This window comes from Musa acuminata, chromosome BXJ2-11, assembly GCF_036884655.1.
Source record: "Musa acuminata AAA Group cultivar baxijiao chromosome BXJ2-11, Cavendish_Baxijiao_AAA, whole genome shotgun sequence".
NCBI lineage: Eukaryota > Viridiplantae > Streptophyta > Magnoliopsida > Zingiberales > Musaceae > Musa > Musa acuminata.
The window spans coordinates 1,645,708-1,658,597 of NC_088348.1; the positions used below are offsets into that span (position 1 = coordinate 1,645,708).

The 12,890-nt window shown below is 39.0% G+C and overlaps 2 protein-coding genes across 2 annotated transcripts; both read left to right on the forward strand.

The window, feature by feature from the left end:
* Positions 1-2,933: 2,933 nt before the first annotated feature.
* LOC103970206 (silicon efflux transporter LSI2) lies at positions 2,934-5,783 on the forward strand. The gene is made up of 4 exons (XM_009383883.3): positions 2,934-3,091; positions 3,195-4,598; positions 4,699-4,888; positions 5,275-5,783. The coding sequence occupies exons 2-4, from the start codon at positions 3,393-3,395 to the stop codon at positions 5,541-5,543; spliced, it is 1,665 nt and encodes a 554-aa protein (XP_009382158.2). The 5' UTR covers positions 2,934-3,091; positions 3,195-3,392; the 3' UTR covers positions 5,544-5,783.
* Positions 5,784-6,988: 1,205 nt separating this feature from the next.
* LOC135626887 (protein SENSITIVE TO PROTON RHIZOTOXICITY 2-like) lies at positions 6,989-8,524 on the forward strand. The gene has a single exon (XM_065132690.1). It carries the CDS (start codon positions 7,060-7,062, stop codon positions 8,146-8,148), a length of 1,089 nt encoding a protein of 362 aa, XP_064988762.1. The 5' UTR covers positions 6,989-7,059; the 3' UTR covers positions 8,149-8,524.
* The last annotated feature ends 4,366 nt before the right edge of the window (positions 8,525-12,890 follow it).

The window sequence follows — 12,890 nt, forward strand, 5'->3', positions numbered from 1 at the left end:
GATGACATAGTTAAAAAAAATAATATGAGAAATAGTATAGAAGTTTAATTGGAGGGTTAATTTATCTCACATATTTAAGGTTAGATATCATATTTGTAGTTAGTTTATTATCCAGATTCATACACAGTCCTAGCAAGTATTATTTTAAGCAACTAAAAGAGTTCTTAGTTAGAACTCTTAATTATGGCATCCGTTATAAGCAAGTAAATGATTTTAAGTTATATTTTTATACTGATAGTAATTGGGTTGGTTGTGCAGATAAAAATAATAATTTAAGATTTTTGCTCATTCTTGATTCAAGGGTGATTCTATGGATAATAAAAAAAGTAAGAATGTATATCTTAAGCTTTGAGGTGAAGAACATTATGACTATAAGTACAGCAAATCAAACAATTTGGCTTTTAAGAATTCTTATAGGTCTAAAAAAAAAGAAAAAGATGAACTAACTAAAATCTACTATAATAATAAGCCTACTATTACAAAGACGAAGAATTCTATCTTTCACGGGCACACCAAATACATCGAACTTTAATATTTCTTTATTTGTAAATTAGTTGATATTTTTTTTAAAATAAATTATTGTAGCATTGAAGATGAACTTACTGACATCTTTATTAAAACTTTAGCAAAGGAAAAAAAAATTATTTTTTCTGTAGATAATTTCAACTTGTAACTATTTTGAAATAAGAGAGTACGATAATTAATTCAAATAGTTAGAATTAGATGCAATAAAAGAGAATTTAGATTAAAAATAAATAAATAAAAAGATTTATTGAACTATGATTAATTTTTATTATTTAAAAATTTATATTTTATCTTTTTAACTAATATAAATATATATTCTTAGATCAACCCAACACACTATAGATACTTCTCATTCCTTCTATTATTTTCCTAGAGTTTTGCAGAAAGCCAGCTTGCATCCCTGTTGAGTTCACCACTTAAACCGAAGAATGTGTTACATCATTTCCTTTCCCTTTCGTTTCTGGTCCACTTCTATTATGGCATCTCAGAGTTACAATGGCACGGTGTATATGCTATTGCTGCTTTCAACCCGAAATGACTTGAGACACCGATTGTTTGTCGCCTGTGCTTAAAATAATGAAGAAAATGACCAGAAGAAATGTGAGTGGGTTAAACATAGCGACAACGCTGTCTTGTTCTCCAATTCACATAGGGAATTACATAGTTGTTCTCGAATTGGCAGTGATAACCTGACCCACAGATCGATTCTGTAATGCAAGTTTAACACCGATCGATTGGGATTTTTATTTAGCTCAGTCCTTTACGGCGTGTAGAACTTACTCCTTCAGTCATCTGCTGAAATGGTATTTGATACAAGTATTTGTTCTCGAAATTTGTCATTACTTCTCTCTTATCTTATATCATACTTATAAAAGGAGGTGAAGCCATTCTAAAGGAAGGATTGGACGCCACACCAACTGCGATTTTGAAGGAAATAAAACATAAAGCAAAAAAAAAATGTCTTCGATAATAGCCAAGTGATTGCATGTACTTATTCCTATTATTATTGTTTGGGAACTTGAAGCTGTAATATGTATTGTTTTGTGTTTTCTTCCTTTCTTATATATCATGCAAAGTTGATCATATCATTCAGTAGTTTTATTGATTTGGACCCTTGGATGGATCGCATTCCATGATTCCCAAATGCCTACAAAACAACACCCACATAATTGCACACTGTCGTTGTAAGCTTACTTTTTGCCATTACTTCTTTACAGCTTTATTCCATCAGGTAATTCCACAATATGAGCTCGGTTGGATTTCTAATTTATCTTCGTATTAATCCACGTATGACATAAGTTAGATCATTACACTTTAGAGATCAGACCAAATGATTTGGCGATGACTCATAACAAGTTATATCAGTACTGATTGGGCACTTCAATATAGTCAGTTCTTCTGCCACTTCATCGTCGACTCGGCACCTAAATCAAACACTCAGTCGGTCTAACTTCTCCTCACTCGCAAAAATCATATTTTCTTCACAATTCTAACTTAATCATCAGAAGAGTGATCGTCAAACATACGTTGATATGATTTTATAGATAACCTATCTGAACTCACTTAATGCTACAGCCAGCCAAATGCTGCATTATTGTTGATGTATGAGATGGCCAATGAGTGGACCTCGTTGGTGACAAAAGCGAGCACATCAAGGGATGGGGGAACACCGGGAAGTCTCCCTCCAGTCCATTGGATGAAAACATGCCTTGTTCTGTGGCTACTGTGTGTTCCGTGCTTCAATTGGAGGAGACCTCGTGGCACTGACGACGACCGACGATGGCTGTGCCGCAACGGAGTAGAGGATGATGGCTGCCACTGGGAGGAAGACAACGACTGGAAGGAGAGAACCAATAATTGAGAAGGGGGGAGTCATTAATTCACGTCTGGACCTCTTCGTACGGCTCCAAAAATGTCGTAAGAGTGTGGGGGCTGTTTGAGGTGCCTCTGCCTGACTCTTTATTGGACAGGTAATATATAATGACTTCGTAAGAGTTACGGTAAAATTATATATATATATATATATATATATATATATATGTATGCAGTAAGACACTTTAAAATTCTCATTTGATATATTTATAAGTGTTGACTACTTATCTAATTAAGATGTTGACGTATCATTACAAGTATCCGAATGTCATTTTCATCATTTATTATATATATATATATATATATATTATAATAAGTAACTTTAGATGATTTTATTATTGAGTTGGTCTTATTACTAAAAATCAATTGAGACTCTAAATTTGGCGAATTACTTCATGATTGTTATGATATCAAAAGATGATAACAAAATCAATCGATCGATTCTACATATCTTGGGGTGATTTTTCATGTCCACATAAAAAAAGAAAATAGAAGGCCGACATTTATTGGATTCCTTCCAATTTCCTTATAAGCGCTGCCAAACTTGCAATATCAATTCGTGTGCCGTGGCCTCACATTCTTCCTCCTTTATTTGCATCGTCTTGCATGCTGATGGATGCACACAGCAACAGCAGGTGGCCCCTCTTCCTAATGCTTGCTGTGGATTTCGACCATTGCTACTCGATTCAGTTGAGTAAGTATTTGGATTTCTTTTCCTTTTTGTTTCTCTGGCTCTGAGTTCTATGTTCCGTAAAAGTTGTCCTAATCGGCTGTGCTTGCATGGCTCGCTCTTGCAGGAAGACGGACATCCGATCAGCAAGCAGAGCCGTTCTAGTGCTTTGGTCATCACGGAGTGATTAGTACCTGCCTTCTTTCACTAGATTTCCTTCTTGTTAGCTTTGGGCGATCGAAATTGTAGTCATGGGTGGCATGAACTCCATGGGTTGCTGTTGACTGCTTGATCCTTGTCTTCCATCTTCTTCCCTTGTTGAAAGATGGCCATGGCAGCTCCGGTGAAGGTTGTTCTCGGCTCCATTGCCTTCGGCATTTTCTGGGTTTTAGCCGTCTTCCCTGCGGTTCCCTTCCTCCCGATCGGGAGAACCGCAGGCTCCCTCCTCGGCGCCATGCTCATGGTGATCTTCCGCGTCATACCGCCGGAGGAAGCCTACGACGCGATCGACCTCCCCATCCTCGGCCTCCTCTTCGGGACCATGGTCGTCAGCGTCTTCCTGGAGAAGGCCGACATGTTCAAGTACCTGGGCAAGTTGCTCTCCTGGAAGAGCCGGGGCGGCAAGGACTTGCTCGTCCGCATCTGCCTCGTCTCCGCCGTCTCCAGCGCTCTCTTCACAAACGACACCTGCTGCGTCGTCCTCACGGAGTTCATACTGAAGCTCGCGAGGCAGAACAACCTGCCGCCGCAGCCTTTTCTTCTGGCCCTCGCCTCCAGCTCCAACATCGGATCTGCGGCCACTCCGATCGGCAACCCGCAAAACCTGGTCATCGCCGTGCAAAGCGGGATTTCCTTTGAGAAGTTCTTGGCGGGGCTGTTCCCCGCGGTGCTCCTTGGGGGGCTTCTGAATGCGGCCATCCTCCTCTGCTACTTCTGGAAACTACTGTCGGTCGAGAAGGATGAGGAGGTGGCTTCCGCGGTCGGGGAGGTGGTGGCTGAGGACGACATGACTTTGCACCGGTTCTCGCCGGCTACCATGTCGCACGTTGCTTCTTTGAACTCCCAGGAATTTGGTTCTTCCCTTGAGGCATTCTTCCGGAGCCCATCCTTGTCCGGGGAGTTCGCCCATATCAGTAGCTTAAGGAGCAGGGCCAACAGCATCGACATCGATGTGCAGAACGCATCAAATGTTGGAATCGAGTCAATGAGGGCCTCGGCTGCATTTCGAGACGCAGCAGAGGGTGCTGGAATCACTCAGAGAGAGGAAGGTGTATCATCGAGGAGGGTTTCCAGGACCTACAGCAGCCAAAGATGCGTCTCGAGAGAAGAGGCTTCTCTCCAAGCCGCGGACTCCAAGGAAAGCTCCATGGAGACGTGGAAGAGCAGGATGTGGAACGCCTGCGTCTATCTTGTAACTATCGGGATGCTCATCTCTCTTCTGATGGGGCTAAACATGTCGTGGACTGCAATCACTGCGGCTCTTGCTCTGGTCGTGCTGGATTTCAAGGATGCTTGCCCTTGCCTGGAGAAGGTAATTTGGATCGCGTTCGATTCGATTGATACAGTGCTTCTTGCAATGTTCATCTTGGGTTTGCCTGAGCCATCCTTGTCTGCTGCACAATCGGAAGCAGGTTTCATACTCCCTCTTATTATTCTTCTGTGGGATGTTCATAACCGTGGATGGCTTCAACAAAACCGGCATACCGAGTGCTTTGTGGGAGTTTGTGGAACCATATGCTCGCATCGACAGTGCTAGTGGGATCACACTTCTCGCTCTGGTGATTCTTGTACTCTCCAATGTTGCTTCCAATGTCCCTACAGGTATGTTCTTCTTCCTTTTCTTTAGTGCCACCTAAGTACGTAGTCCGATAATCTTCGCATAGCAGTTGCTGCTGAACTAAACGTCTCGTTGACATTCACTGTTTTGATTTCTCAGAACCTAATTGAACTTAACATTTCAGAACTGAAATCTACATTCCTTTGCTCTAAATTAAGTTGAATGGACTTTAACGAAAGAAGTATTTGGAGAATGCGGCATCTTATGTTTACCGAAAACCAGATCGGCTCACTATAGTAATAGACCACCTCGATCATTTTAATCTACGGTATACTCAATATGTCATCAAGAATTGGCCAGCCAATCCATGATGAACTGCTGTCGTTAATGTTAGAATGGTTCTCCTCACCCTCTGTTCTGCTCGTTTCAGTTCTGCTGCTGGGCGGAAGAATTGCCGCATCTGCGGCACTTATATCACCCGCTGAGGAGATGCGGGCATGGCTCATTCTTGCATGGGTCAGCACGGTGGCAGGCAACCTCTCCTTGTTGGGCTCTGCGGCGAACCTTATAGTGTGTGAGCAAGCTCGGCGAGTTCAGTACTTCGCTTACAACCTCTCCTTCCTCGGCCATCTCCGCTTCGGTGTCCCCTCAACCCTTCTCGTCGCGGGGATTGGTTTGTTCTTGGTCAGGAGTTACTAAATTAGTCTCGACCAGAGTAGATAGATTCTTCATGACTTCGGTGAAATAGGATCAAATCTCATAAGTAGTAGGCATCATTATTGTGAAGGGAAATAATTACGGTGCCATCTGGTTGTGTGGAAAAGTAATTTGCTTGGTTTTGGTAGAACGAATAGCAGATAATGAAGATGGAAATCTGATTATTTCTGTAATTTTATTATGTTTCAATAATTTATGGTAATTTGAATTTTAGGTTCGTCACCTGCTCTTTAAATAAAATAAAATATAAATATAAATAGAAAGCGTTTCTCACTTGGATTTCTGGATGGGGTCGGTGTTTCTGCTCAGCAACCGTTGGGTCCCATTAGTGGAGCCCAGGACTGGAATAATAAAGAGCCGCCAGCTGTGCGTGAAATACCCTGGATCCTTGTCCGGGTCCACGTCAGCGTACCGTGGAATGCGCAGTAGTCCGCTGGGCCGCGGCACCTCAGGTGTCACGCACAACCGTGGCCATCACGGTTTCACCCACTCGTTCGTTGCATACAAGACGACATGAATCAACCACCGATCGAGATGGGGCCCGCACCGGATCCCAGTTGCGACATGAATGCGAGAGCCCAATGTCATATGCTAACATACCAATCAACAACGTACACCACAGCACAATTTTCCTACGGCAGTCACGTAGCATAGTTTGAAATGGGTGTGCGTGTACATTATGATATTTTAGCTTTGTCACACATAGGCAGCAAACCATAGATTTGGTTGGTATCTAAGATTGGATGAGTTTAGTACTAAAAGTTAAATCCAAGCATTTTTATTCATGTGACAAAAGATCTATCAAATCTTACTGATGTGAATTTTATGTAGGATGACACATACCGATAAAAATTTCCGTTCGTCTCATCCAGGCGATGACCGAACCACGTGTCAGTGCATTATTGCTGCAGGTGGGCCTTGGACTCGTAAAGTGGGTCCTGTCCCCCAGATCAGCAGCAAGCTGCCAAGCCGCCACGCTGGTGCGGTCGTCCTCACCCCGGAAGCAACTATTACTATATCCCAATCCAGTTTCCAAGTTGGTCTCGACAACGCCTCCTCTCTCTCTCTCTCTCTCTCTGCAGAAGTAGGTGTTCTTTCCCATGGCCGCCACAGATATGACCGAATCCAAGATGAGTTGTAAGAGGTTGAGATCACAACAGTAATGGAGAATGGAAATGTTGAAGGAATCAACAAGCCATGCGAGAGAACCTCAAGAGGGAGACACCACGAATGGAGAAAAAGGAAACTGCGCCCGGTCCTCTTTGTACGAGTATTCTAATGCTGCGGAACATAATAGTATATTTCCAATGTCTGTCGTATGTGGGATCGGTGGGCTTTGAGGAAGGCTCAAGCAGGGATGTTCTTAACGTCTAAGTTGACTTCCACGCCGATTCCTTCTCTTATATCTTCCCCGTTCTTGCATCCTTCCTTCCCCAAGTCCCATTTCTCTTCTACTATACAAGCCTTGTAATTAGGAGGAGTTGCAGAAGCCCCGGCCATGATTTCAGACACCTCTTCGTGTTTGCAGAGAAGCCCGCAGGACAGCTTCCACATTTATCAAGGGATGGATGATATCCTCTACTCATCCGCCGGAGCCGCTGCTTCTGGCACGGATCAGATCACATCCTCCCACGCTCTTCTGTATAGCCTCTCGGTCCTTAGAGAAAAGGTGCAGCAATTGGAATCTTGCGTGAGCATGATGACCTCTCCGAATCGAACACAGCAGGAGTCGATAGCCATGGGAGTCTCCTGTGCAGGAATCATGATACAGGAGATCATTCTTGCGGCATCATCACTGAGTTGCACGCTTCCGCAAGTGGGCCCAAGCACTGCCGTTGCATACGATGAGCCGCCACCGAGTGAGATGAAGGTCGAAAGCGCAACAGCATGGATGGATCATTCATCAAATAACAGCCTAGGAATCACTAGGAAGGACGATTTCTTCAGCAGCAATAATCCGAGTGCCAATTCTGCTATTGACGTCGACAATGGTAGCGCTACCAGGGATCAAACTAGAAAGGTGAAACCGCCCCTTGATCGTGCCGGAATGAGGAAGGAATGTTCTCAAGGTCTCTCGTCGAACGGATATACTATAATCGAATTGGATGCGGCTGATCTCTTAGCCAAGTACACGCACTACTGCCAAGTATGCGGCAAAGGGTTTCGGCGTGACGCAAATCTAAGGATGCACATGAGAGCGCACGGGGATGAGTACAAGAGCGCTGCAGCGCTGGCCAACCCGACGAAGAGCAGCAGGAGTAGCAGCTCAGGAGTGGCCCTGAAGTACTCGTGTCCCCACGATGGTTGCAGGTGGAACAGGAAGCACGCCAAGTTCCAGCCCCTCAAGTCGGTGGTGTGCGCGAAGAACCACTACAAGCGGAGCCACTGCCCCAAGATGTACGTGTGCAATCGGTGCAACCTCAAGCAGTTCTCGGTGCTGTCGGATCTCCGGACGCACGAGAAGCACTGCGGGGATCTGCGGTGGCGGTGCTCCTGCGGAACCAACTTCTCCAGGAAGGACAAGCTCATGGGTCATGTGGCTTTGTTCGTCGGGCACACTCCACAACTCAGTCGCTTGCGGGACTAAGTTAAAGTAGGTAGGAAGGTCTCATCTCTCCATCTTCTTTTGCTTGTGGTAGAAACAAAGACTCTGTACTAAATGATTTCATAGAGTTTCTGAAAGTTACTGTGCATAAGTCTGCTTCCAGCTTATACATGTGCTGCAAGAAACTGCTGCTGCTTGAGTTCAATCATATTGGGAACCAGGATCACAAAAGTGGGGAGATGAAACTTCAGAATACTTCTTTCATCACTCTGATTCCTTCCCTAGCTTTTGTTTCAGTCTCTCCTTCTTCTTCTTTTACAGAAGGTAACTATTATATAAGTTAGAATAGCTATAAAGTTGATGGAAACATTGCCATCTAAATTAAAGCTAAATTAGCAACCCTCATCGACTTGAAGGACAAAACAATTTGTATGGGCATATTTTGTTCGGATGATAATTGAGTTACTCGAACAATGTCTGACCGAAAACTTAGCTTCCTCCTGGTTATCAAATACGGTATGCAGTTGTAGCCTCTTGATCTCTCATTGGCCTCTCAAAATATGTATCAAGAGCTAGATAGGTTTAGACATGGTCCTTGTGCTTTTCGTTACATTTTCGATCAATGCAAGTAATAATCTTCATATTATTCTAGTGAAACCACTTGCGAATATACAAAGATATGTCCATGATTATCAAATTCTTTCGAAAAATCTATTACCACCGGCACTTTTGAGGTATACTGAATAAGAACGTCTGTGATGTTTCAATTGAGCTTTGTTTATTTTTCGAAGATCTTTGTGCTAAAGTTGTAATCATTTATGAGTTAGATCGTCAAGTTTGACATGACATGATGGAGCATCTTCCAATTCACATAGCAAGTGAGGCTAAAACTGGAGGCCTAGTGCTATATAGGTGGATGTATTCGACCGATAGGTACTATAATCTTATAGTATATTTTTTGTTGCATTAATATTTTTAAAAAATACTTATCTAATATATGCTTTCGTCATGTTAGATATATGAGAACATTGAAAAATTATGTGTGGAATATGGCTCATCCAAAAGGTTCCATTGTAGAATGGAATATTGCTGATGAATGTCTCACATTTTATTCCAGATATATGCATAATATAGAAACGATATTTAATTAGATACCAAGAAATTATGAGGGTGAGATTAAGTTCAAACAAGGAATTGACTATATTTGCAAATTCTGGATGTTCTTTATGTTTAGGTAAAAAAATTAAGTAAGCTTGGTTTGAAGGAGTGGAATTTAGGTCATATATTTGTTTTGCAGAATCACGAAGAAGTTTATCTATTCCTTAAGCGAGTAATAATTATAGATCTTTTTTTTATATATATATATCTTGTTTGGTATTTTCTCGTTATGTATTTAATATAGAGAATTTGAATAATGTAAAAAAGACCACATGAATGCAAAGGTCAATAAGATCCTTGTCATGTGGTTTGAAATATATGCAAGTATATTTATAAATAGTTTTTATTTATAAAATTATTAGTTATTAACTTAATTTTATGCCAAAAATACATTGCATGAATGCAAGAAGTCGATAATCAACTTATGTCACTAGTGTATAGTATGATGTAATAAATCACTGGATACATCGTAAATGATTTTCATTTCTATACCAAGGATCATGAAAATATGAAGCATTATTTAATTTTTTAGGTTTTAGGTGACATTATTGAATTCCACTATATAGGAGGTTATCAAGTTATGTTGTTTAAGTGTGATTAGTTTGACCTCGATTATCCAAAAAGAAGAATTATTATTGATGATTATAATTTTACTATAAAAGATTTATCTCGTACTCTAAGAGGAGGGATATCTCATCCGTTTGTTCTTGTAAGCCATGTTGAATAAGTTAAAAATATTAATGATATTGTAAAAGTTGCCTCTCGAGGTTTTTATAATGTGATGATTTTCAATACGAAAAAAAAACGGAAAAAAAAACAAGACAATGAGCCAATTAGTCTTCAAACAACAATAGCCATACTTGTAATATTAATGAAATATGAAGTCATATCAATGATTTAATTGATATGATTTAATTTGGGAAATAAATAATCTTCAACGATTGACTATTGATACGAGTGAGTTCCAAATATAAGGCAATTGATGACGATTATAGAGAATATGTATGATATTGAAGATTTCATTGATGATGATGATGATGACGACGACGACGACGACGACACGGAAGATGTCCTTCTTGTTCAAGAAGATTAAGATATTATTTAACTCCAGACATTTTATTACTCTTCAAAGGTCAGAGATTTTGAACATGTTATCTTTATCTTTCTTTTGAATTCTCTAAGGTCGGTCGTAATGATTTTGAATAGTATAGCTTCTAATTGTATGTTTCCAACATCATCATTCTGTGTTGATGTTTTAGAATTAAATGCTCATTTAGTTCCGATAGAGGCTATTGTTTTTTCTCTACTCATTCTGAAGTATTTTCTTTGATTTCAGCACTCGATCAACGTTTACTTCATGACTATTGGAGACACAAAAGAAGTTCCGAATTTGATTGCTTTTGGTTACTGTTGGTCTGTAAGCCATAGTTTTGAGACAGAAAACAGTGCAAAGGTAAAAAACTCTCTTGCAAGGTCACAGGAGGAAGATGAATCATCAATGCCAAGCACAATGAGAACACGTCGAGCAAGCACTCGCCGGTCAACTAAAGATGTTTAGTCTGGTGCTATTGGTAAGATGTCTTTCTCTTTTGACATTTTTATTACTCAATGCTATAGTTTTTATATGTTATAATTTTATCGTTTAATGTTATTCAATGTGATAACTTTTTTATTAGGATCTTATTCCAGCGAAAAGAAAGGAATGGGATAAACATGTTAGATCATGCCGTTGATTGATTTGCCAAAGGGTGAGGTTCCAATTGATTTTCTAATGGTAAACCTTTAGGGAGGACAATCCACTACTTAATCACCCAAATTATCTTGAAGAATCCTTATTATACTCCTTTCAATGTCAAGAATGGTGATAACATCGAACAACATAAGAAGAATAAGATTTACAAATTAGTATCTTTGTGTGCATGATGATTTAATGTTATATTTTCATAATTTGATTCCTGATATTTATAATTTAAGTACAAAAGAATCAATCATAAAGAATGTGTATCATGATCATCATACACAAATGAAGTATAAAACCGAAACAAAATACTTTAATGTGAATGCCACTTATCAAGAAAAAAAAATCTTCATACAATTCCGCATGATCAATCGAAATGGTTCGTAAATTAATTTAGTTCTCAAATATTTCGATAACGTCTTTGTATTCATGCCATAATTTCATAACATAGGCCATGCTTCAAGATATTTTTTTTTGTTATTATATTCGATACTAATATTTTATTTTTTTAATGTTAGATAAGATGCATAGGTAAGGAACCATCCAAGATTTTTTTTTTTTTTGAGGTAACACACAAGGACAAAATGAGGAATAAGTGGGTTGATGATTATGCGAAATAAGTTATGGTATGAACGATTTATTATTGTTTATATTTATATTTAATCAAATGATACTTATTTAAAAATATTATGTTGTTAATGTAGGAAAAATACAATGAGATGATTGTTAATCATTGATTCTCATTTGTAAACGAAGATGAGATATCTGAAAGAGCATGGAGATTACAAACAAACAAGAAAGGAAAAAATGTTGAAAGATATATACTTAAATGACATTGGCTTCACTACCATGTAGGATACAAAGCGAGATTAGATTAGATTATATATATATATATATATATATATATATATATATATATATATATATATATATATATCGATGCTTTATGTATATTCAGGTGTCTTAAATGCTCTATATTTCTGTATTGTATCTTGAACGGGCTTCTAGAATGTTGTATAAATCTATCAATCTATTCTCCATTGATAAACTTCAAAGTTAAGCACGTAATATATTTTGATTTGTGTTTGTATAATGAGAGGTGATAAAGTCAAAGAGTCTTAAAAAAAAAACAAGTCGTAGCAATGATGCTAACTCATTTTCTAAACAATGATTTGTTTAAATTTTTAATTATTTTAAATAATAATTTAATAAATTTAGATAAGCAAACGTAGAATAACAAAGTAAAGAAAAACACGAGGAGTTAGTAGGCTAACTTTGGATGGATGGACCGAAAATGAAGTGTCTCAAAATTCAATCCTTATGATTGGATCAATAATATTTTCTGAGTTAATACATTATTTAAAATTTGAAGATAAAGAATATTTCTCCCTTAAATAGCTTTTAACATAATAGAAAAGGATCTATTACTCTTAGCTCTAGACAATAAAATGATGATCGAATGGATAGTGCGATAGAAGAGGTGGCACATAGGGTGGTGGTTCTCAACAAGGGTGCATTGATGACGATAAGTAGCTAATGTTATTGCTCATTTGGATGGTGGTGCTACTATTGTGATAGTGATGGTATTATCGTGATGATTAAAGATGAAGAAGAAGATGATAAGGAAAAGAAAAATGAAAAGAATAAATAAAATAAGGCTTCTGACTCTTTTCTCATGTATACATCTCACGTAAAGTTCTTAGCTACAAATCCTCGGCACTTTATTCATCTCTTCTAAAATGTGGGGTTTATAATGTTTTTGTAAGAATGAATGTCTCCATTGAGGAATGTCATATGTTTTACCCTAAAAGAATGATAGATAAGAATCCATATGTTTTACCCTAAATGTCATATACATCCTTCTAGAAGAGAGGAGGGTATTAGAGAT

Bases quoted from the DNA above. Each gene is read 5' to 3' on its own strand.
- LOC103970206 (XM_009383883.3), top strand. From the start codon at position 3,393: ATGGCCATGGCAGCTCCGGTGAAGGTTGTTCTCGGCTCCATTGCCTTC. The intron at 4,599-4,698 runs GTAATTTGGATC...AATCGGAAGCAG, and splicing joins CTTGCCCTTGCCTGGAGAAG to GTTTCATACTCCCTCTTATT. The intron at 4,889-5,274 runs GTATGTTCTTCT...TGCTCGTTTCAG, and splicing joins TGCTTCCAATGTCCCTACAG to TTCTGCTGCTGGGCGGAAGA.
- LOC135626887 (XM_065132690.1), top strand. From the start codon at position 7,060: ATGATTTCAGACACCTCTTCGTGTTTGCAGAGAAGCCCGCAGGACAGC.